Raw genomic sequence first — 26,189 nt, 5'->3', positions numbered from 1 at the left:
TCGAATCCCGAGTGCCGCATAACAGAGTGAGCGCCTGTTACTCGTCCCAGCTTCTGTCAACCTAGCAGTTTGAAAGCATATAAAAATGCAAGTAGAAAAATAGGGACCACTACGGTGGGAAGGTAACAGCGTTCCGTGCGCCTTTGGCGTCATGACTACGGAGATGTCCTCAGACAAGCGCTGGCTCTTCGGCTTTGAAACGGAGATGAGCACCAGGCCCTAGAGTTGGAAACAACTAGCACGCATGTGCGGGGGAACCTTTACCTTTCTTTACCTTCCATCTTTAAGCTTAACAAATATTTGTAGAGTTTCTTAATCTATTTTTTATTTGTTTTTAACAGTATCTGGTCAAATTCTGTCTGTTCTTTAAAAATACCGTTGTTTTCTCATCATTTTCATATCTCATTTGAATTTGCAGGTATGGACACCATGATAAATCAATACTTTCTTCTTGTAAATCTTGTCTATCTTTCAATCCCTTCATTATCCAAAATAGGTCACAACTTTGTTGTAGTTAATTAAATTTGGGTAAGCAAATGCTTCCATTGTTGAAAGCCATCCAGGTATTTTAATATAGATTTTTATTTTTCCCCATTCTAAATGAAGTGGATTTCTTATAAAGTGGTTTTGAAAGTATCTATGTATTTTATTCTTCCCATACCACAGAAAGGCATGCCATCCAAGTTGTAGGTCATGCCCCTCTAGGTATAATAGTCTTTTATCTCTAAGCTTTATCCACTCTTTTAGCCATGTTACTATATTTGCTTGGTAGTATAGCATCCAGTCCATCAGTCCAAATCCTCCACTTCACTTCTTGTAACATTTTCAGTCTAATTCTGGCTCCCCGCCCCCCGTCAGATAAATGTCAGTATTGTTATATTTAGTTCATCAAAAAAGGTTTTTCCCAGTCTTATATTGTTTGAAATAAAAAGAATATTTTTGGTAAAATATTCATTTTCACTGTTGCTATTCTCCCCAGCATTGAGAGGTGTAAGTTTTTCCACTTTTCCAGATCCATTTTATTTGTTTTAAAAATCTTACATAGTTGTCTTCTTTTATTGTTGCACATCTTGCTGTTAACAGGCAGCTACTTTCTCATTGTGATTGGATTAAAGTCATTATCTTTGGATAAATTCACTGATCATTTTTGCAGATAGGAAAGTTTATATGTGTTGTGCAGGATACATATTAATTAATCTCAGCAACTCCAGTCAGTGTGACCAAGAGGGAGAAGTATTATAAGGATGTACTTCAGCTATGTCTGGAAAACAACAATTGGTTCTCATGGCATATACGTAGGAATCAAACTATGGTCTGCCTTGGCTTGCTTGTCTTTCAAGTTATTATTTTCTGCGTTCAAACTTTATCATTTTAGAATCATGTGATGTCTACTCCTAATTTTTTGGTTCTAGGTTACTGATATACATTGTTACATAACTGAATCTGATACATGTTTTTTTAGAAGTAAAACCCACTGATTTCTAAGAAAGCACATGTATTATAAAATTCAAAAAATAGTATATATTTTAAAATGGTGTTCTGTCATCATATAAAAACTATATTGATATATATCAATCCATTGCCTTGCCAACTTTATTCTTTCTCCTCTTAAATTATTATCAACATATTTTTTTTTGCAGTTTGAAACAAGTTGCCACTTGGTGCCAATTTGGCTGTGCATTGAGTTTAAATATAGCTAGATGGCAGCACCTAACTTATTTAGCTGATCTCCAGAAGTGTAGTAGGATTGGATAAGGTTAAGCACTTTGATGGAAGACCACCAGAGGTAGTTAGGAAGTTGAAAAACATCTTGGAGGAAAGCAGTGGCAAGCCATCTTTACATTATTGTTAAGAAGGTGACATGGATCTCTCCAGTGCTTTTTTTGTAAAAGAAAAAGGTGTCGGAACTCACACATGTCATACAACCCACCTTGCCTACCCTACAAGGTTCAATCCAAAAAAGGTGCTGGAACTCTGTTCTGAGAGTTCTATGACAAAAAAAAGCCCTGGATCTCTCCATGAAATCACCATCAGCTAGTGGTTGGTTGTTGTTGTTTTTTCCCCATTTACACAGGTCATGGTGCTTTCTGGGTTCAAGTGATCCACATACTTCCCTTGATATGATGGAAATGAGGGTTCCACGTGGCTTAGAGATACACTCTCCATGTTTACCAGGTAGTAGAAATGTTTTTCTTTTCTACTTTTCTTCACGTTCCACCCCCCCCCCAAGATTGATAGCTTTTGTTTTCTTTCTTACCTACATATTCTTCCTTAAGTAGATAACAAAGAAGAGTTGAGGAACTGCTATTTTGGTACAACGTGGGAGGGGGAAAAAATCTATTTGCCGCGGGGGGGGGACGGGAGGGAGCTTTTTTGTAAGGTTTTCATGCTGCCGATTTTGAATTCTTAACCTTGGCTCTATCGATTCGGTTCGACACCAGCCACACGATCATCTTTCGTCTAATTACAAACCGTGGGCAAAGCCGTCTTCAGAAAGGGATCGCCGCGCTGCCTCCTCCATTCAGATTTGTCTCCGGCCCCCCTCTCCCCCCCCCGGCCCTAAGGCTTGATCCCAAGTCTTAACAATCAATTACCTTCACCTTCACCTTGTATTCTCTGGATGAGCGTCTCCTCTGAAGCACCTTTGACCAATCCCTCGACCCTCCCATTTTGCTAACAAGAGTTAACAGCACGTGGGAACCCGCCCATCCTCCGCTATCAGGTTGGCTTCTCTTCCAGGGGTCCCCAACCTTGGTAATTTTAAGCCTTGTGGACTTCAACTCCCAGAATTCCTCAGCCAGCCAAGCTGGCTGAGGAATTCTGGGAGTTGAAGTCCACAAGGCTTAAAGTTGCCAAGGTTGGGGATCTCCTGCCTAACCAGCGGTCAAAAGCTGCAGAGGCTTCTCCTCCTCCTCCTCCTCCCTTCCCCCTCCCCGCCTCAACCAGCAGGAGGCGCTCGCCTACGAGACGGTCGTGTTTATGGTAATAGCCGCCGCTAGAATTTTTTTTTTTTAAAAAAAAGTTGAGGCGGCTCTACTATTACCTGTATTACAGTAGCACCGGCATAGGGGAGGAGTGAAGGAAGGAACCTAGGAGACAGCGGTGAGAGGAGGAGGAGGAGAGGAGGAGGAGGAGGAGCAACAGCCGCGGGCGGAGCGGGGCTGCAAGACTCTCTGGCGGGGAAGCGCTGGGCAGCGGAGCCTCGGCTCAGCTGACGGCCCTACTTCGCTGGAAGCAAAAGCCCGGGAAAAGAAGTGGGCTCGACCTCTCTAGGCACCAGGGCTCCACGGCAGCCTAGCTCCGCCCCCTTCTCTTGGCTTCGGAGGGTCTCTCGCTGAAGAGAGAGAGAGAGAGAGAGAAGCTGGGGAGGAGGCGACCGGCTCGCTTTATCAAGGAAGAGGAAGGACGGACGGACGGACGGACGGGCGGCCAGCCCGGCTCGCCTGAGCTGTCGCGTGGTTGGGTCGCCTGCAACGTTGGCAAAAGCTCTTCTTCCCCCAGCACGCGCCGCGATGCGAGACTCCCGCCTGGTCGGCTGCCTGGCTCCGTTTTTTTTGCTCGCCGCGACCCCTCGCCCCAGCCCGCCTTGCCAGCTGCTGGGCTGGGCGGGGGGTTGCTGAAGCCTTGTTTTGCATGGGGTGTCCGCCGCCTCCGGCCTCGCTCCGTCTCTCCGACGCTGCTGCTCTTGCTGCTCTTGCTGCTCCCGGGGAAAAAAAAATGCCCCGGCAGGAGCTGCCTTTGCCCGAAGGCTGGGAGGAAGCTCGCGACTACGACGGCAAAGTCTATTACATCGACCACGCCACCAAAACCACCAGCTGGGTCGACCCGCGGGACAGGTGAGGAAGGACGGGCCGGAGGAGGCCGAGCCAGTCGGCCGGGGAGGAGCCTGCGCTCTAAGGGCGACAGGTGCTTGGAGCAGCGTTTCCCAACCTTAGGAACTTGAAGATGCGTGGACTTCAACTCCCAGAATTCCCCAGCCAGCTATGCTGGCTGGGGAATTCTGGGAGTTGAAGTCCACGCATCTTCAAGTTCCTAAGGTTGGGAAACGCTGGCTTGGAGCAGGCTCTGCCGTGGGGCGGAGGGGGGGGGAATAGCAAGGGAAGAAGTTGGCCGCGGAAAGTACGTGGGCCCGGGAACGCGTGGGCGTGTTTGTCCGATCGTCAGGTCGTTCTCTCCCACCCACCCACCCACCCGTATTGTTCCTGGCAGGTCAGGATGGTTTGAGAGCGATCTCTGAAAGATTTGGGGCCCGGTGTTAGTACAGGTAGATCTAATCTCACGACCACAGTGGAGTCCCAACCTTTCGGTTGTTAGGGCAGCGTTTCCCAACCTTAGGAACTTGAAGATGCGTGGACTTCAACTCCCAGAATTCCCCAGCCAGCATAGCTGGCTGGGGAATTCTGGGAGTTGAAGTCCACGCATCTTCAAGTTCCTAAGGTTGGGAAACGCTGTGTTAGGGGAGAGATTTGCTTAAGTGAGCTGTTCTGAGCTTTATGCGGATGCTTCCTTCTTGGCTTCAGTAAACATAGATCAACTGGACAAGGGAGGGTCTGGGGAACGTGGACATGGTTAAAATAAGCCAAAAGCCAGACAGTTTATAATTGGGAAACTTCCAGATGCTGCATCCTATTCAACTGTTATTTAGGAGAAGGATCAGATCTTTAATTTGTGGTCTTATTTGGTGTATACTTTAATCGGTGTGCATCCTGCATAGGATCCAACACTCTCGTTCTAAACCCAAGTTGGGGTGTGTGTGTTCTTTTTTCCACTAATTTTTATTTTTAAAGCCCTCTGCCTCTGAAGAGCTGAGGCCAGCCAGCACTTCAGGCTTTCCTCCTCCCATTCCCTACTTTTACAATTCCAAGAAGTAGGGACATCAGGCTGTTCTTTCCATTCCCTGTAGCAGAGTTTCACATCTAAACAGAGATCTGAACTATACATTGCCAACATCTAACCTGCTTCCTGAAACCATGCAGAGATATCTTAAATATGCTGACCCACATGGTTGATACATTTAAATGGCATTACTGGAATGCTTACAGAGACAAAGGGCATCATGTCAAAGTTCAGGTGGAAAGCCTGTGTAATTTGAACATGGAAGCTGCCATCAACTTGCCACACAGCTTCTTTTGTTACTTTTTTGAATGATTCATTACGTGTTTGGTCTGGTGGGAAATACTTAAGGTGGGTGTGGGGGAGTGTTTTGGAGTGCAAAAGCTCAGTATAAATCCAGTATTCTAATCCCACTTTATAGAACAGTATTTGCTCAGGGTCCAGGGAGATCTGTGAACGGATTCCAGTGTCAACTTCCTTGCATGCATTTTTTTTCTGTTATGATTACACCACATGATTAGAATTCAGCAAAGGTATGAAATTCAAGTGATCCATTATGTAATCTATCTTATTTCCTGGAGCCCTACTTCAGTGATTTATGGGTAGCTGTTCAGGCAGTATCTTTAAAATCATTGATTCCTTCATTTCATATGGTGAATCCTGAAATTTGAATTGGCTCCCAGATACTTATGCAAATCAAAGGCTAACTGGAATGGTGCTAGTCAGGACTAGCTTCCTCCTCCATTTTTCAGACTTGTCAGAACATAGAATTGCACCTGCTGAACTAAAGGTGTGTCTTAGGAAACTGGTGGTGGAATTAAACAGGTGCATAAAACTTGTTTGACTCCCCAGTTATACTTGAGGCAACTCAGTTTATTTTTTTAAAAAGCTGTTTTTTTAAAGTAGCTACATTTGTACAACTTAAATACATTTGGTATTTAACTAAAATAACTACAATAGATTGTTGTTCTTTAAACACTGTTGCTAGAAGCAGAGAAGTATTATATCTGTAGAAGTATTTAAACTACCTTGAACTTCACTGCTTGCTATGTAGATTAAAAGATGTAACCTTTCATTATACCAGTGCTTTTTCCTTGCTTCTTGCAAAGATGAGTGGGGTATGTATTTGCCCCTTTTGGTCCCATTCATGATATACTTTCAGTGTGGGTAAAATTGTTGCTTATGCATCCCTGAGTATTCTTTTGCTTCTTTGCTATCTTCTTAAAAAGAGACCAACTATATTTTAATCATTATACATTTTTCATTGAACTGAGGTTTAACCCCTTAGTGTGGGATATATTTTTTAAAAATATTTTATTCAAAATAATAAGATACTTTAGTGTTAGACTAATACAAAAGCATCTTTAGCTAAAATATTGGCATTTGATCCAGAGCAACTTTTGAATTAATAGAAGTATTGATCTTCAAATGTAGAATATATGGGTATATTGAGTGTATATTGATACTCAAGTGTAGACCAAGTATTTGTGCAACTTTCATTGCTTCCTTCCCCACCAAATATATGATAAAATAGTCAGAATGAATTTGTTCTTTTTCTGGTATGATTTACCACATCTTGATTTTGTACAAATGGGGAGACAGGTTTAATAATTTTTCACACCTTACGTATAACAGAGATAATGGGCAAACTTCTAGATTTCATGGCTTCTTTGCTATAATATAGAAATCCAGCAAGCTGAACAAAGTGCAAAATGGTGGCTCAGGGGTAATATTAATTGCTAATATTTCCTATACTATTTATTGACATGACCTGTATATTCAAACAAAAAAGGATTCTGTAGAACAAGCCTTGCCTATGTTGCTTGTGTTAAACAACTAGATGACAGTTATTAGTAATGAAAAATGATCTACCGTACTAGTGAAACTATTACTGTTCAAACTTCTGTTAAGTTGTTGCCAGACTAAAATCAAGGCACCCAACTTGAGGGAACACCTGCTGCCGGCATCAAACGCCCTTCGCCCAGTGCGCTCCCACAGGGAGGGTCTGCTCAGGGTGCCGCCGGTGAGAGATTGCCGGCGGGTGACACCCAGGGATAGGGCCTTCTCGGTGGGAGCGCCTGCCCTCTGGAACCAGCTGCCGGTGGAGCTGAGGACTGCCCCCGACCTCCGATCATTCCGCCGGGGCCTGAAGACCTGGCTCTTTGAGCTCTCAGGCCCAGGCTGAGGAGAAATTTTTAATTGGGGTTTTAATGTATACAGGGTAATTTAATATTTTTAATTGGTTTTTTAACTTTTGTATGGTGGATTTTTAATTCCCTGTAAACCGCCCTGAGTCCTCAGGGAATAGGGCGGTATATAAATGTAACTAAATAAATAAATAAATAAATAAACTTATAGCATAATACCAATATGGCTACAAATGAAGAATAATGTTTTTAATGTCTAAATGTCCAGTTTAATAATACTATCTGTAATGTACTGAGTTAGATTTCTAATATTTAGTTCTGCAAATTCCTGGTCTAGCCAAAAATCTTGAGGTTGCTTAAAGTTTGTGACATCTCTGATTTTGATATAGTACAATTATTACTTTACTATATTCTATGGCGGGGTCCCCAACCCCTAGTCTGTGGACCAGTACCGGGCCGCAGCATGCCAGCAACTGGTCCGCACAAACAAGCAAAGCCCCATCCGTGGGATGCAGGCAACACACAAAACCACTCCCTCCCCAGTCCATGAAAAAACCTCTCTCCATGTAACCGGTCCCTGGTGCCCAAAAGGTTGGGGACTTCTGTTCTATGATATCCTTTGTTATGATAATTTTTGGATTTTAATATATCCCCTCATTTTCCTTTTCTGGGAAATTTTTCAGTAATGAATAAAAATCTGAGTGTATTCTTGGATTGCAGAACATATTTCAACCAGACCCAAAGATTGACAATTGACACTCCTAGATGATAAGATCAGAATGCAGGTAATTTAGATGACCCATGTTTCTGACTTATAGTATTATAAATGTGCTGAAAGCAGAAAATTATTAGAGAGAAGGGATGTTGTTTTGTGTGTGTTTTACAGAGAAAGTATTAGAAATGTAGGTTACAGTAATTCCAGAAAATATCAAGATAGAACTAAAATGCATATCAAATATTTTATGTGATTCTCCCTTTACTGTATTGCAGTTTTAGACAATTAACTAAAACATATTGGTTCAGACATAGTCATATTTGAGGGTGAACGTCATGTTTACTGTAAAATTGTTAACTGTCCGCATTTTTTGAGGACTGAGAATTTAGTATTAGAAGGACATAAAGGTAAAGGTTCCCCCGCACATGCGTGCTAGTCGTTTCCAACTCTAGGGGCCGGTGCTCATCTCCGTTTCAAAGCTGAAGAGCCAGCGCTTGTCCAAGGACGTCTCCATGGTCATGTGGCCGGAATGACTAGACGCCAAAGGTGCACAGAACGTAGTGGTCCCTATTTTTCTACTTGCATTTTTACTTGCTTTCGAACTGCTAGGTTGGCAGAAGCTGGGATGAGTAACAGGCGCTCACTCTGTTACGCAGCACTCGGGATTCAACCCGCCAAACTGCCGACCTTCTGGTCGACAAGCTCAGCGTCCTAACCCACTGAGGCACCACGTCCCCTTAGAAGGACATATTAACCCTTTAAATCAACATTGTTAAGGAGATACCCACTACCATAATCTAATGGAAAAGGTTGATTTGAGAAAACATGGTTGATCAATGTTATTCAGTGAGTTCATTGAAGGATTTAGCTAGAGTTCTCTGATCTAAGCACTACATTTCTGTGCTTGCATAGACACAGTGCATTAAATTGCACAAGTATAATAGAGCCAAATCATTGTCTGATATATTGAGTGTGCTATATATTTAACAGAGGGATAGTTGAAGATACCTATGTGTTGTCAACAGAGAGCCATGCTTTTGCTAAAATTTGTTTCCTTTATACCTTTTTTGGGGGGAAAGGGAAATATTAGGGTCTAGAAAGAAGTCCAGATTGCTAAAAATGCTTTCTATGTGATTTGGAGAGGATGAAGTCATCACATATATCACATCACATATTATAATGACTGCATCATCCCCAAATGCTAAATGTGTTTAAAATACAAGCAAATATAGTTTGTATAAAAACAACAACTTTTATGATTCTGTTCTGTATGAATGTAGTTCTTCAACATCAGATCGATGAACTGTCTAGCTTGGAACATCCAATTGATGGTATGTCAGTATTTCATATTTCAGATAGAATTTTCTTGTTTTAGATTCATGTGCCTATTCTAGAATGTGAAACACTTAAAACTTTTTTGAGAAAATTAAGCCATTGACTAGAAATGCACAAATTGAGGCACCAGGCTACAGCTACATTGCATACCGAAGGGTTACTTCCATTGTCCAAGGGTCATATTGCTTCCAAGGTCAGAATGTCATAATTGACATATATGAGCAAGTAGTATGTGTGTGCATAAAAGATCTTCTAGTTTTCTTTAAGCACTGAACCTGGCAAAAGTATATCCTGCGTAGATGGAATGATGTACCATTTTCACAAAGTTATCAGGATTTTTTATTTTATTTTTGGCTAATAACTATTGAGGTGATTTTTCTAGCTGTGTTTGAAAACACTCATCTGTTTCAGTAGTATTTCCAAATCTATGTGATAATTTCTACTCGGCTTTTGTGATCATGACAACAATACTGTTTCAATGGGGAAGCAGAGATTCGAATTGTAACAATAAAAATCCAGGTTTTCTTTAAAAAGTGAGGATTTTGTACTGCATTCAGCCTGTCCCCCACTTAATATTCTCCAGATGTTTTGGATTCCAGTTCCCATTATTTCTGACTATTCTGGTTTGTACTTCAAAATATCTGGAGAGCATTAGGATGGAAAGTAGAAGCTGTAGTTCTTTGGTAAACCTAGCTTAATTGTGAGAATGAAAAGTTACAAGCATGGCACTGTCTTGTGGCTCTCTTTATTTTAAGTTTACCATAACTGCAAGTTATTTTCTGGTACAGTAACCAGAGAGTGCCCTGAGAAGCAAACTATGGGAACATTGTCTACTCAGAGACTAGTTGGCAGTCCAAAATAGTAAGCTTAAAGCAAGGCACAAAGTGTTGTTTCCAATTGAAGCGAATTGGTACACACAGGTGTGTTTAATAGTAAACCAAGCCTGTGGCTGTTATATCATCCAATTAAGCTCAATACATATATATCACAAGTGACACATTGTTCCAACATTGATTTCTGAGTTCTTAGAACATTAGTTCAGCAGATATTTATAGACGATTATTGGTATGTATGAAAATTCTACAATCCCAATATTCATATTATTTACTAATCAGGTTCCTTTGAGATTCAATCAAACCCTAACTTTAAATCCAATAGATTAGCAAAACTGCACCGATCCCCTTGCCGGCAATGGCAAAAAAGTTGTGACACATCACGTGACATTGCAAGTTTGACATCCCTGCAATAGATGAAGAACTCTTAAGTAAAACTTGTAAGGATTTTTAAAGCATGTCTCAGTTTTCCTTACATTTTTTAGTTTTTAAAATGGTAACTTAAGAGTTGGCCAAGGTTTTTTGGGGGAAGGGAGGGGACAAGGATGAAAAGGCATCAAAATTTCCACTTATTAGCAAGGTTCCTGAAACTCCAAAACCTCTACTCAGCTTTAGATTAGTTGATTAATTATCAGGAATAATAGAGCTGAGAGGGAATTACTGCCAGGGAAATATGACTTTTTTGAGGTAAGCATCCAGTAAAAGTGTTCTTTTTTGCATTCAATCTCTATATGAAGTTGTATTCAATGTCACATTTTAGTATTAGTTATTTAAAAGTTATACCTTACTCATTGTTGTTGTTGTTAGCTGCGAAGTCGTGTCCGACCCATCGCGACCCTATGGACAACATTCCTCCAGGCCTTCCTGTCCTCTACCATCTTCTGGAGTCCATTTAAGCTCACGCCTACTGCTTCAGTGACTCCATCCAGCCACCTCATTCTCTGTCGTCCCCTTCTTCTATTGCCCTCGATCTTCCCCAGCATTAGGCTCTTCTCCAGGGAGTCCTTCCTTCTCATTAGGTGGCCAAAGTACTTGAGTTTTAGCTTCAGGATCTGGCCTTCTAAAGAGCAGTCAGGGTTGATCTCCTCTAGGACTGACCGGTTTGATCGCCTTGCAGTCCAAGGGACTCGCAGGAGTCTTCTCCAGCACCACAGTTCAAAGGCCTCAATTCTTTGGCGCTCAGCCTTTCTTATGGTCCAACTTTCACTACCATACATTGCAACTGGAAAGACCATAGCCTTGACTATACGCACTTTTGTTGACAGGGTGATGTCTCTGCTTTTTAGTGTGCTGTCTAGATTTGCCATGGCTTTCCTCCCCAGGAGCAAGCGTCTTTTAATTTCTTGGCTACAGTCCCCATCTGCAGTGATCTTGGAGCCCAGGAAAATAAAATCTGTCACTACCTCCATTTCTTCCCCATCTATTTGCCAGGAATTGAGAGGGCCAGATGCCATGATCTTGGTTTTCTTAATGTTAAGTTTCAACCCAAGTTTTGCACTCTCCTTCTTCACCTGCAACAAGAGGCTCTTTAGTTCTTCTTCACTTTCTGCCATTAGAGTGGTATCATCTGCGTATCTTAGGTTGTTGATATTTCTTCCGGCAATCTTAATTCCAACTTTTGATTCATCTAGCCCTGCCTTTCTCATGATGTGCTCTGCATATAAGTTAAATAGGCAGGGCGACAGTATAACCTTACTCATTAAATCACATTAAATGTACAAAGCATAGATTTAATATAAACTGAATCACGTTCGTATGTTCCTATTAAAATGGCTTTCTTCACATTTCTAGATTTTCAAAAGTTTTTGCACATGTTTTAGGCTGTCTTCTTTTTATTGATAAATGCATTTCCAAACCGTTTTAAAGGCTTGAGTGCATGGGAGTGGGAATCTGTTTAGTGACTGAGGTGAATCTTGTTTTGTTGGTGGCTAGCTATAATTTAATCTGGCCTTCACAGAAGGCTGGAGAAGTTGCCATCCTTGGTTAGTGCGCCTCTGAGGGGAAAAGATTCACATGAGTGCAGTTGGCTGCCTTTGCTTCGTTACCAATCAAGAAAGGGCAACAGATTGGGAAGGTCTGCAGCTGCATAAGCTCCAATTCTGCCAAAAAGAATAATGAGAGTAGTCAAGAAAAGGAACAAAAGCTGAGGAGAGATGCCCTACATCTCTGAGATTTTTTTCTTTACACTCCGGGTTTTCATTTGCAAATCAGCACTATTCTGTTTGTTGTTTGTGCTTCTCGCTGAACTTTTTTCCCCCATGGATCTCTTTCTTTGGAAATGTTCATTTTATTTATCCAAATTTACGGTAATTGCATCATTTAACAGCTAGATTTTTATTTTTGTTTTAGTTTTAAGTGATGTATATGATGGCAGTTTGATAATTACATAAAACTCACGCCCAATGTGTGTGTGTGTGTTCCTTAGTTAAAACATGTAATATTCATTGTTTCAGAATTCAGCTTCCCTTTGGTTTCAACTTTTTAATCATTATTTGATTCTACAAGAGTGAGGATTATTTCATTGCACAATACATAATGCAACAATATGTATAATAGCATTGTTTTGATAGTTTTACCTATGACAAGCTCCCACAGAAAAAATGTTGAAAGTCTTAAGATTGAGGTGGGTGGTGGTGAGTAAATTGGACTTTCCACCATTTGTTGACCAATAGAATAGTTGGTCTGTTCAGGCTTTTCTTTAAAGTTTTTTTTTTAAAAAACTGAATTTGATTTACCTTGCCTTAATATTTTAAAAATGCAGATGTCTTTCATTATACTAAGAGGTAGCTGCTCTCTGTAAAAATGGAGTAAACCCCCCTCTCATAGTGATGATGTTATCTAGTTGGGTAGTGAAACTTCTGTAAGCAAACAAGCTTAGTGAGCATCAAGGGCTCCACAGTTCAGCCCTGAGTTACACATTTTCCCTTCTATTGGATCTAAGTGTGCTACTTATTGTGCTACTATCATTCTACATGCTCTATTATCTATTGAATTATTAATTTTGATATGAAGTATTGGAAAATATTTTTTCCTGCTTCAGTCTATATTCAGAAAATTCAGTCTGGTTTATAATAGTTTTCTAATAATTAAACTAAAGAATCGCAAATACAGACAAAATAGACAAGATAAATTTAAAGTTAGAGCATATTTAAAATAATGAAATATTTTTAGCCATTTTAAAACGCTTACCTTTCTTTTTCAATCAAGCTGGTGTCAGAAAACCCACTCTGCAAGTAGGCATCATGGTTAGGAATTCTTTTCAGAAAGGCAAGCAGGAGCATGAGAAATACAGTAGGCTTAAAGAGTGTGCAACAGGATTGGATAAGGAGAGATTAAGAGTTTTTGAAGAGGCAAATAGATTAACATACTGTATTAGATATATCTCATAAAAATAATTTTGGGAATAACACATAGTTCTGTAATGACTGCATCTTCTGCCCCAAACAGGTACCTTCAATAGTACTTAGCAAGAAGCTTTGAATGATACAAATATATTTCTGTATTGACACTTGGCGTGTGAAATAGCAGTGTTCCAAAATCTCAGGGTTGTGACAAAGAAGAGGGAGTCAAGCTACTCTCCAAAGCGCCTGAAGGCAGGACAAGAAGCAAAGGATAGAAACTAATCAAGAAGAGAACCAACCTTGAACTAAGGAGAAAGTTCTTAACAGTTAGAACAATTAATCAATGAAACGAGTTGCCTCCAGAAGTTGTGGTTGTTCCAACACTGGAAGTTTTTAAGAAGAGACTGGACAGCCATTTGTCTGAAATGCTATAGGACAGGGGTCCTCAACCCCCAGTTTGTGTACTGGCACCGGGCTGCAGCATGCCAGCAACCGGGCTGCACAAACAAGTGAAGCCCCATCCATGGGATGCAGGCAGCACATGAAACCATGCCCAGCTCTGGTCTGTGGAAAAATCTTTCGCCACAGAACCGGTGCCCAAAAGGTTGAGGGCCTCTGCTACAGGGTTTCCTGCGTGATCAGGGGGTTGGACTAGATGACCTTCGAGGTCCCTTCTATTATTATTATTATTATTATTATTATTATTATTATTATTATTATTATTATTATTATTAATTAAATTCATTCTATCATGACTTACAACCAGGTATTACTTTCACAAAATGATACCTGCAATAATATAAAAATCACCTATTCCAGACACGTCAAACTTATCGTATCAGGACGGTTTTGCCATTGCCAGCAATGGGGTGGACACGACTTCCGCATGGCACATCCAGCCAGCAGGCTGGCAGTTTGACACCCTGACTTATTCTTTTTAAACTTGATTTTTAAAGGCCTGCTTTATCCTATATTTCCCAATCCTAATATTTTCTGGTGAGTTGTCTTCCTTATTTTTATTTCCTTTTATTTTCTACTGTTGATCCCATTTATTTATGTATACCACTATCCATAGAATCAATTGCAGCAATGTACATTTAACAGGAAAAAAATAACTATAAAATGATAATACATTTTAAAAAGTCAGCTGATACAAACATATTTCAAAAAAGGTCAGGCAAAAAGCCAATCAGAGTCTCCTAAAACCATGAGATGGGTGGCATATACTTTTAATAAGTAAATGAATAAAATAAGAAGCAGGAATATTATCAGTAGGCAGGAGTAAAGTAAAACTTTATCTTACATAAGCATTAATCTGTTTTCACAAATGTACTTTCCCAGTCTTATAGCCACCAATATATGTTATTTGGAACAGCAAAGAGTCAGGCACCATATTTATGTACGTTCTCTTGTCCCTAACATTTGGGACAATAATACAAGCAAAGAATATTAAAATACAAGTGAAATGGTTATAGTTTGCATAGGTTTGTAAAGTGGAAACTGTTCCCACTCTCCTACAAAAAGTTGGCAAATGCAAAGCTGTCTTTGAATCGGTTTCCAAGTAACATGCTTACTTTGTTCAAAACTCTGCAAATTGGAGAAGGGAATGCTTCCTATAAACTGCCCATTCACCAAATTGTATGAATTATAATGCATCCCAGGCTTCTTGAGTTAATTCATTTCACAGGAGTGAAACATGTTATTCCTTAAAGTTTAATTCAACAAACATTCCTTCGTTCAGGGTACATAATGCACATGTATTTCCTTTACGAAAGAATGCAAACCTGTCTGTCCACATTTTATTATTGTATTATTCTTCTCACTGACCCAACTAATACATTGCTGGAATTCAATATGGTTATTGTTTGAAAATCCAGAGTAATTCTTGGAACCTTTATCAAAGTGAGAATGATTTTAGTTTTTGTATTCCTTCAATTATTTCTGTTTCTCGCTTATCCTGTGTATATTTGTTCTTTTTCTATTGCATGGATGCTATAGCATTTTTCAGAAATTGTTATGGCAAAAGCATAAACCTTAGAGATTACAAATTTGTGAGGAATAAAAAAACACATCAATTTTGAGATATAATGTATTTTTTAAAACTTTTCAGCCTTTTGATAAAGACCAAGTGAAGTGATTGAAACCAATTCTATGATTTTTTTCACTGTGATAGCATATATTAATGTAATTCCATGTTTTTATGTTCTGTTTCATAAAGTCGGTTGTTATTTATAATATATATTTCCACAGTAAAAAGTTCATTAAGCATCTGATTTTGTTGCATTGAACTCTAAAGCTGTGAAAAACATATAGCAGTATTCCTGTATTTGAGAGGTTGCCACAAAGATGAGGGGGTCAACTTATTTTCCAAAGCACCGGAGGGCAGGACAAGCTCTCTTTAAGCATATTATTATTTTTGGAGTTCTACCATTTTTAATCATTACACATCCTAATTAGGTGGAAATCACAGGGCCCAACTTATGACAGCAGTTCTGAGTGTGGTTGTTAAGTGAATCACCACGGGTCATTAAGTGTGATGTTATATGACTGACTTGTCACTTTCTGCCAGTTTTTCCATTGACTTTGCTCTTGGGAAGCTGGCTGTGAAGTTTGCTAATGACAGTCACGTGACTGCAGGACTCTATGATCACTATAAATGAGCACCAGTTGCCAAGAGCATGAATCATGATCAGGGGACACAGCTTCAACAATTGTTCACATGTTTCTTTTAAACGGTCACTGAATAAGCAGTCAGTAACTGAATATTACTTGTATATTAGGTTGTTTAAATAATAAAAAAATCATGTAATTGGTAACTCATCTAACATTTATAGACTATATTTTAATGTCTTAATGTCCAAGATGTGCCCCCTCTCAAAAGAGCCCTAATGTTTGAAGCTGCAGGCATTATAAACTCAGTGTTCTATGGGCCTCCATGAAGCAGTTCCTCAGAAAGTGTTTTATATATGCAGAAACAAAAATAACCTGTAGGGAGAAAATGTACTTCGTGTGCTACATCAAAATAAAATATTGGATCCTGTGTCATATTTTTGTAAGGCATAGATCTTGTGTGGCATAAATACCACTTGTTGCAAAGAAAGGGGAAAGGCAGTTGGTCTTGCATATGCAGATGGCTAGGAAAATGCATAAAGATCTATTCATGGTGGTCGAGAGACTGGAAGGATCCTTCAAAGTAAAAATGACTTTGACCAGTATCTACGGTAATTGTTAACAAATATGTACTGAAGCAGTTTCAAAATTTGCCCTTATGACTAAAGGAAAATGACATTTTTTATCTTCTTACAATCATATTGATTAAGTCAAAATTTCATACTTTTACTGTAAAACTGTTGATTTTAGACATGCATATGCTTATTTTTTATGCAAGTCTTTAATTGAACATAATTAGACTTACATAGTTCATAAACAATAGTCATGGATTCCTTCCTTCCTTCCTTCCTTCCTTCCTTCCTTCCTTCCTTCCTTCCTTCCTTCCTTCCTTCCTCATTGCTGATTTTTTAAACATGCCCAACATTAAAAAAAATCTTGGATTTGAATAGAAGTACCAATTGATGGTAGATATCAGCAGCCAAATAAAACATTTCTGCATTTAACACCCACATAAAAGGCTTAAGGCTGAATAATGCTGGAAAAACTGGCTTCACACTATTTTGTTCCCAGGTGCAAAGCTGATTCTCACCTGGTGGTATTTAAGTTTTAATATTTTTATTTCATATTTTATTGTAATACTTTTATTGTAAAAGAAGCCATATTTTTTTTAGAATTAGTACTTGGTTTAGTACAGTAATATAAAATATAAACCAGGTTAAATATAAAACCTGGTTTGAAATTGGCTACCATTTTCTGGTTCTACAAATTGGAGAGTGATTCTAGAGTCACTTTCTACTGTACAAATATCATTTATTTAGCCATTAAAATTTATGAGTCCTTTTCCAATAGTACATTCTAACATTTCCCAATAATTGAAATTGAGAAGAGCAGTACCTGTATGAACCACCTAGAAAACTTTATAATATTCTCAAAGAGACACAGCTGCTTTTTTTTCAATCTAAGGATAACAGAGAACTGATTGACAGCAAGAAGCAGGGCATGCAGATTATTCTCTACATCAGAGGTCTCCAACCTTGGTTGGCAGACCGGAGAGAAAGGGAGGGGGAAACATTTTATGTGTGCGTGCACACAAACGGGGCTGTGACCACATGTGACGCAAATGAAGTGGTGCTAGCACCCATGTGACATTCACTAGCACCATAGCATTTTCACTGTGTGGTACCCCATTTTCATCGTGCGGCACCTTGTTTGCGTAGCGGCGACGCTAGATCAAGTGGGGGTGAGTGCATGCACAAACATGCGCACACTGGCCAGTCTGTTCTGTGGCCAGTAGGCCACGGCCCAGTAGTGGGCTGCAGCCCACAGGTTGGGGACCCCTGCTCTATATAGACTGGAAAATGTTCAGAACAGTGAAATCCAGATGACCATAGCACTTTGGTTGTTAATTTCTAACTAAAAAAAAATACCTGCAGAGGTCTCCTACATCTGGTTTGGATAAAATAAAATATTAGAGGTTTAGCAGCATATTAATGACAGAACGTTCTGAAATGCTGGACTCTTTCTTCCAATACCTGCAAGTAGGCATTCAAAAAATACTTATAACAACAGTGAAGTCATTCAGTGCTACTTTCTGACATGCATCCAAATAATACCTGTATTTCTATTCCATCGGAAATATATTTAGTAACAATAATCACTGCTGAGACATCCAGAAAAAATAATACTTTACATCTCTTAGTGGAGATCATCAATTGGATCCAACAATATCTAGTCTGAACTTTAGTTACATTGGATCAATATAATCAGGCTCAGAAGATTAGATCACGTTTTTCAGCCACTCTTTGTATAGATTTAAGTGATACATTTTTTAATAATAATTTTATTAAAAATTACAATTACAATAGAACTAATACAAACTAAAAAATAAAAATAAAAAAGGTGCTAGAAAGAAAAATAGAAAGGAATGAATGATATAGTAAAGAAATATATTTAAAAATGACTTCCCTGTTCATCACAGCAGGAATAAATAATTTTAGTAATTATCACCTCCTGAAATACAACAAATGATCTCTTCTTCCCAAAACTCAACTCATCTATAAACAAATCCTTAAATCCTTTATCATTTCAGTCCTGATATCGGCAAAAAACCATTAAGAGTTAGTAAAGATAACACATCTATTTTAATCTTGATCAAATAAACCAACCTTATATTCCTTTTACTTCTAACAATCTTAATCTTTAGTATCTTCAGATAATATTGTAGAACTTGATTTCACTTTCTTGGTTTGTTATTTGTATATATCTTAATTATTAAGGTATCAATCTGGGTTTTTTGTATGTTCATTATAGCACTTTTTCTATGTCATTTTTTGTAGTCTTTCATTTTTAAATCTGTTTTCAAATCAATCTCAATCTTGTCAGGTATATGCCTTCTCCATAACATCTTTTAAACACAATCTAGCTATAGAGGCAGACATTCTTAAAACTAACGTCTGGGTCCATTGTTTGAAAACATCCTTCTATATTCCAGTGTTAACATATCTTGCTTCAGTCTGTAATTGTATGCCAAGTTTGAGTATTCTTTTCCTATAATTGTAATTAGTTCCCTCTAGGACCAATTTTTAAAGTCTTATCATTTTTAAAAAATGAAAACAAAAACATGTTTCCAAAGGAAGGATTCTTATAATTAATTTCAAAATATTAATTCAAATTGATCTGGAATCTTTGTCGATTTATAAGTTTTAATCATTCTTTTGCTGTTTATTCCATATATATAAATTGTATTTAAATGTTTGCTAAGGATTGAAGAAAACTCACCCAATGTGATAAAAGTTATCAATCCAAACGTTCCTAATAGGTGAAGCCAGTGTCCTTTCAAAGGACCAAGTACAGTGTGAACAAGATAGCTCTTCCCTCATCTGTAAGTGTCCTAAATACATCAGAGACAATTGTCTTGGAGTCTCCTCATGAGGAGCCTGAAGCATTTGGGTGATTTCAAGTCTTCTCCTTGTCTGGAGAATTACAAAGGGCTAGTCTACTTCATTCCACCATGATCAATAACATGTTTTTTTTTGCACAGACATCTTTGGTCTTCAATTTCTTCCCTAGAATTTTAAAATGAAATATTCAATATAGCTCTGTAATTATTCACAACAGTACAAACCAGCAGTGATATGTGCACTTTAAGGTATTAAGGACATAAGACATACCTTGCTGAATTAGACCATTGGCCCAATAGTCTGCACAAGGAAACCAATTAGTCTCCCAGCAGAAGGCTAATAGCCATTGATCCCCATGACTTCCATGAATGGGCCCAACCCATGTTTGAAGACAGCCAACAACCACATCTTATGGTAGCAAATAATAAAAAAGAGATAAAAGTTATTTGCAATGAATCAAAGGGATCTTATTTAACTGATTAATCAAGATGATAAAGGAATATTATATGGAATAATTTATAGATAACTTATTTCATCAAGAGATAATATTTAAAATTAACCAAAACTAAACAGAAAGCATAGATTCCTCATTAAATCTCTAAATATACTTAAATCTATAGAGCACTGTATAAATTAATTTCAATGGCCTGGTGATGCATTTGCCTGTTACCTCATATAATCAACCCAACCATCAGTTGGTGCATTACTGCTAACCAATCAAAAGCAAATGCAACAATTTTCTAACAATGCCCTTATTGTAACAGAAACCCGTATGTTTTCTCCTCTCTCAACCAAAGTTTGTAAAAGACAATGTTGAATTTAGCCAAAGAGAGACTATGTTTTCTGATGCAAATTATCTTGAAGTTTCTCCTCATAGCTATATTGCCTCTTTGTTCATTCATATCTGCCTTCCGAGTACAGTCTTTATATTTTTTGCAATTCACTATATGATAGTCAGTTTCATTCAGATATTAATAAAATTGGTTCACATTACATTTTAAAATGTGTCAAGGTTGATAGAATGGAAGTAAAATAAAAAAACTTCTTAGAAGCCCATCATCTGTTAAAAGAATAGACTAAACCATTGGATGTGAGGTCAAAGTGACATTCTTCATGGTTAAATATTAGTTATTTATGACTACAAGTAACTGTATGGAATGCAAAAAATGTTTGAGTTGCTATTTGGCAACAGGTATGCTATTGTTCTTTGACCCTTAAGTGCTAGAAACATAACATTGTGTTCACTGTTGGTGATCCTACTGTTTATCACCAGAATGTTAATTTCGTCTTTTGCATCTGTACCAATACCTTCTTTAATTTGGAACAGAACAGTCATAAACAGGGATGGGGGAATAAAATAGCCTACGGTATATTATTTTCAACATTTTCATTGGTCCTGATAGGAACAGAAACTGTAGATGGAATTATTTTTTTCCACAAAATATGCTAGTAGAGTTACTCATTCTTAATTTCATTTTCTTTAAATCCAGGGATAATGGAGGGCATAATCTATGGCTACTCCACCATGATGTGTCTGATTGGAAGGAATCCAGCTCCCTCAGGGCTATTTCTGAGACACTTGTTTGGAGTGATGCTGTAATAATTGAATATTTCCTGCCTGAAGAGATGGACTGTACCTGATCTTCAGCAATGGATGTGCATCTCTATTGGCAAAGCACTTTGCTGCTTTCTTCCCCCCTTCTGCATAAATTGAGAATTAACTTTCAATTAACTGTTTAGTACAATAGCTCTGTAGGCAACTTTTTCTTATCGGTTTTAGATTTAAGGCAATTTCTATTTCTTGAGTCAAATATCTGAAAATATATCTTTAAAAGTTCCCTTTTCAAAGATAATTCAATGTGGCATGTTTGTTAAATGTTCAAAATGTTCAAGATTTTACTGAAAAGGTTTAAAGTCCTCTTAGGCAGTATTTTGGGTTACATAAATTTAATTTATTGTCATTTTCAATGAATAGGTATGTAAGCAACCTCAAGGCATTGAAAAATATAAAAATACAATCTAATAATAACAATTCCAAATGTGGATATTGTAACAGTTAGTCTGACACCTCAATTTAAAAAAATAATGTTAATGAAATATTTAAGCTCGATCTGATTCTAATTGACCATTCTATATTTTTATTTTTTTCCATTGCGGGCATCTTGCATTTCAAGAAGGATGTTGTAGCTTGCAACAATATTTGGTATTTATATAATGCAGGACTTATGTTTTGCTACAGCAAGCTTCACTTGCACTAAATGACAGGTCTAGTCAAAACATTATGAGGGATACTTCTGTGATTGAGAAGAAAGACTTCATAGCAACATGAAGTATTCTTTCAGTTTCAAATGGGGTGTCATGCCCTCAAAAGGTTACATTCCCAGGCTGGTTTGGAGAATACTGATACAACCAGAATAGTGTGTACTTTTTAAAATATGTTGATTGGCCCATACATGCATTTTTTGTTAAGCACTAGTCCACCAGGATGTTTGCTTTTAAAGAATAAACATCAGAACTCTTATACTAGGTATAACTAAAATATGTTGGCAGCTAAGCCTTAAAAATGACATCACTTAATCTACTGGTTTTTGAATTGCACTAAAGACTTTAAAAATCAAATTGTTAGTGTTTTTTTGTGGTTCATGTTGTCCTAATTCAAAGACAAGCAGAATCCTACTAAGTTACTTCAGAGTTGATCATAGATTTGTATGTATAAATAATATTTTACTCTGCCAGAAATAGTCTATTATAATCCTTGGGATAGTACTTTTGGCTGATGGTGCATGCAAATACCAATGCTACTGCTATAAAAATACTTCACCAATTCTAAAAAGAAGCATGAAAAATCCCTTATAAATATGTAAGGAGTGTGTTTCTCAAAATTGCTATTAGATTCATTTATGTTGCTGCTTCTAAATGTTCTAAGTACTATACAGCAAATCAGATGTTTACTAATTTGGGTTTTTGAGTTGTATTTATAAAGCAGGCATGATGCTTCAATACACACACACACAGCACATTCAAAAAGTATTCAGACTCCCTTCATTTTTGTCATGCTACAGCTTGATTCTACAGTTTTTTTCTCATTAATCTACACTCAGTACCCCATAATGGCAAAGTGAAAACAGAATGTTAGAAAGATCTGTAAATTTATTAAAAAGAAAAAACTGAAAATTCACATTAGCATAACCCTTCACTCAGTACTTTGTTGAAGCCCCTTTGGCATCAATTACAGCATCAAGTCTTTTGGGTATAACACAACAAGCTTTGCACACCTGGATTGGGAGATTTTCTGTCATTCTTCCTTGGCAAATCCTTTCAAACTCAGTCAGATTGAATGGCAACCATCATTGGACAGCCATTTTCTGGTCCCTCCAGAGATGTTCAGTAGGGTTCAAGTCAGGACTCTGGCTGGGCCACTCTAAAGCATTCACAGCATTGTGTCTAAGCCACTCCTTTGTTGTCTTGTCTGTGTGCCTAGGATCATTGTCATGTTGGAAAGTGAACCTTTGGTCCAGTCTAAGGTCCTGAGGGCTGTGGAACAGGTTTTCATTGAGAATATTCCTGTACTTTGCTCCATTCAACTTTCCCTCAACCCTGACTTCCCAGTCCCTGCTACTGAAAAACACTCCCACACCGTGATGCTGTCACCACCATGGCTCACTGTTGGGATGATATTGGACAGGTGATGAGCAGTGCCCGGTTTCCTCCAGATATAACATTTAGAATTGAGGCCAAACAGTTGAATCTTGGTTTCATCAGACCACAGAATCTTGTTCCTCACAGTCTGCGAGTCCTTCAGGTAGACTCCAGCTCCAAATGGACAGTCATGTATTTTGCACTGAGGAGAGGCTTCTGTCCAACCACTTTGCCATAAAGCCCAGATTGGTGAAGGGCTGCAGTGAGGGTTGTCCTTCTGGAACTGCGTCCCATCTCCACACAGGATCTCTGGAGCTCAGTCAGAGTGACCATCAGGTTCTTGGTCATCTCTCTCACCAAGGCCTTTCTCCCCCGTGTTCAGTTCAACAGGGCAACCAGCTCTTGGAAGAGTCCTGGTTATGCCAAACTTTTTCCATTTAAGAATTATGGAGACTACTGTTGTCTTAGGCACCTTCAGTGCAGCAGACATTTTACTGTAGTCTTCCCCAGATCTGTGCTTTGCAATAATCCTGTCTCTGAGCTCTGCAGGCAGTTCCCTTGATCTCATGGCTTTTGCTCTGCTATAGTATGCGTTGTCAGCTGTGAGGCCTTCTATAGACCGGTGTGTGCCTTTCCAAATCATGTCCAATCGATTTAATTTACTACAGGTAGACTCCAATCAAGGTGTAGAAACATGTCAGCAACTATTAAGAGAACTGGGAGGCATCTGAGCTAAATTTCAAGTGTTGCAAAGGGTCTGAATATTTATGTCAGTGTGATATTTCAGTTTTTTTCATTTTAATAAATTTACAAACATTCTTAAATGTCTGTTTTCACTTTTTGATTATGGAGTACTGAGTTTAGATTAATAAGAAAAAATGAATTTTAACAATTATAGAATCAGGCTGCAGCATGACAAAAGTGACAAAAATGAAAATCTTAATACTTTCTGAATGCACTATGTCTGGATCTGTAAGTGTGTGTATGCATGTGAATATATACTGCTCAAAAAAATAAAGGGAACACAAGATAAGACATCCTACTATTAAATACAGTACATTGTGTTGTTTAAGTGTTCCCTTTATTTTTTTGAGCAGTATATATATATGAGAGAGAGAAATTGTTCTTTAAATATATTTAAAACATCTTTTTGTTTAATAGTTCAGTCTAAAAACTTAAATCTAGGGGTAAATTCAGACATTTTTCTGATAATTTTGGCATATGATTAATCAGTGGTGAGATAGAATTATACCCAATACCTAATGAGATACTGCTGAAACTGTGCATACAATGCTCTGACAGCCTTACCCTGAAAAACATGATAGATTGTATAGATGATTCTGACTGCAAAGGTACAGAATCACAGGTAGCTTATGGCTCCAATGAGAATTGGGGCAGAAAATCCACAACGTACTATAGGATTTCTGAATGTTGACTAACAGGTTAGATAGGCTGATAAATATATCATCAGTGAATGCCAGATGAAAGGCTCTTGGTGGCTGTTGCTGCTACCATAGTGACTGGAGGCTTCCCTCTCTGTGAAAGCAAAATCTCTGGGGATTTTAGATTAGATTATGCTTGAATGGAAGTAAGACTAGATGCTTCTCTACTGGTGTATTTTTAGTTTCATTCAAGGTTGTCAGGGTTCAGTTACGAGGTGCAAATGCATCTCTCTAATATTGCTGGCTCTTGGGTTTCATTTTTTTTATATTGCTCAAACCTACTAGTGCTGTTATGCCAAGGCATAAAAGAAAGCTGGGATGACTTTAAATTTAGAGCCTTGACTTTGTTTCTTTCTAGAAACCTGGCACCCACCATTCAGAGCCTGTGCAAAACAAAAGAAGAGGGTGGGGGAAATAAAGATGCTTTTGAATTGAGTTCAGCTTCTGTTCCATGCAGTTTTCTTGGCAGGATGGCAGAAATAGCTTGCCACTGTCTTTGGGGGATTTGCTTTTAATTCCCACTTTAGTTAACAGCCCTGAAATTCCTTACTAATCTTCTATCCAAATACTGCCAGGATGAACCCAAAGCATACTTCAAAAATTATGGAATAAGATACCTTTGAAAACATGCAAAGAGTATGCATTTGTGATTTATAAGCCCTTTCATATAAAAATAGTTCTTCTAAACATTCTTTTTCAGCAGCGTAATTTAAGGAAACAGATTTTTTTGAATTAAATTATTGTCCTATGTAGAGAAACAGAAAACAACATTTATGTTACTATATTTATTACCTTTACAAAAACACATCATGTTATAAGGGCAAAAGCCCTTATAAGATTTAATGTTCCTTTGCCCCTCCTTTTTTAAAATCTTGCACACTGAAGAATAGAAATTGGAGAAGCTTAAGCTAAAACCCCATTTCATATGTAAATGCCTGTTCATTTACAATATAATGTATTTATTGTGCTGTTTTGTTCAGTGATCAAGCTGAAATAATGTTATGGGCAATGCTGTTGGGACCACTGTACCTCATTAAAATATATTTGCAAATTGCCTATGGCAAGAATTCCAGTCCCTCTCAACAATAAACTATACAATCCTTGAGATTAACAGATTTATTTATGGGGTACAATTTTGGTAAAGTAATCTCTGGTTCATAAAATATGACACAATAATCCTTTAAAGTGACCCACATTCTTTGCTATGATGGAATTGTTGCACCTCTCCTTCTAGATAGTATCAATCAGTGCTAATCCTACAAGCATTTCACTTATTTTGTAACATCAGTTCTTGGGATGGAGGCTTGATAATCAGGTGCCATATTCTAAAAGAACTCTTGTTTTATATAGTATTGGCTCAGTGGAATGTGACAGGCTGATCCAGTTTCCAAGAAACATGGGGAGTGAGAATGTAAACAAGAGCCCATGGCTACATTCTTGGGATTTCACTTCAGCTGAGAGGAAGGAGGAAAATAAGTGTTTGAGAGTTTAGTTCTGAGGTAAAAGGTGTTGCTGTTGAGTACACTATTTCTTTAGAAAATACCGCTGAAATAGAACACATCTAGACATATCATTTGTTATTTTAACATGTAGTATAGATACATAGGTTTCTATCAAGATGTCATATATTTTCATGAGGAAAGGGTTTTTTTCTCCCTTCCTACTTTAGAGGAAGCAGCTATTTAACCAAATTTTCTTAGAATAAGTTGATTATTTAACTGTTGTTCTTGGTAATAAGAAAGAAAAATGCAGAAAGGTCATTACTGTGAAATAGCCTATTTGAAAACTGGTGTTCTCAGAAGAAGTGATTTAATAAGTGTCATTTTATTTGAAGTGCTGAGCTATAGTTATCTAATAACATGGCAAGATATGGAAACAGACAATCCCACAAGT

General features: G+C 38.1%; 1 protein-coding gene across 2 annotated transcripts in view; it reads left to right on the top strand.

Moving 5' to 3' along the window:
• The first annotated feature begins 2,959 nt into the window (after positions 1 to 2,959).
• WWC1 (WW and C2 domain containing 1) overlaps positions 2,960 to 26,189 on the top strand; it is a 100,798-nt gene continuing 77,568 nt past the window's right edge. The window contains exon 1 of one of the 2 annotated variants that reach the window (XM_083355386.1): positions 2,960 to 3,836. In XM_083355386.1, coding sequence (XP_083211512.1) covers positions 3,634 to 3,836 — 203 coding nt within the window. In that variant the 5' untranslated portion in view covers positions 2,960 to 3,633. The remainder of the gene's footprint in view (positions 3,837 to 26,189) is intronic. The other variant, XM_083355387.1, reaches the window with a different exon arrangement.

This window comes from Vipera ursinii, assembly GCF_947247035.1.
Source record: "Vipera ursinii genome assembly, chromosome: 2".
Lineage (NCBI taxonomy): Eukaryota > Metazoa > Chordata > Lepidosauria > Squamata > Viperidae > Vipera > Vipera ursinii.
Note: the sequence above shows the minus strand (reverse complement) of the source record. Positions and strands in the feature narration are given on the sequence as shown.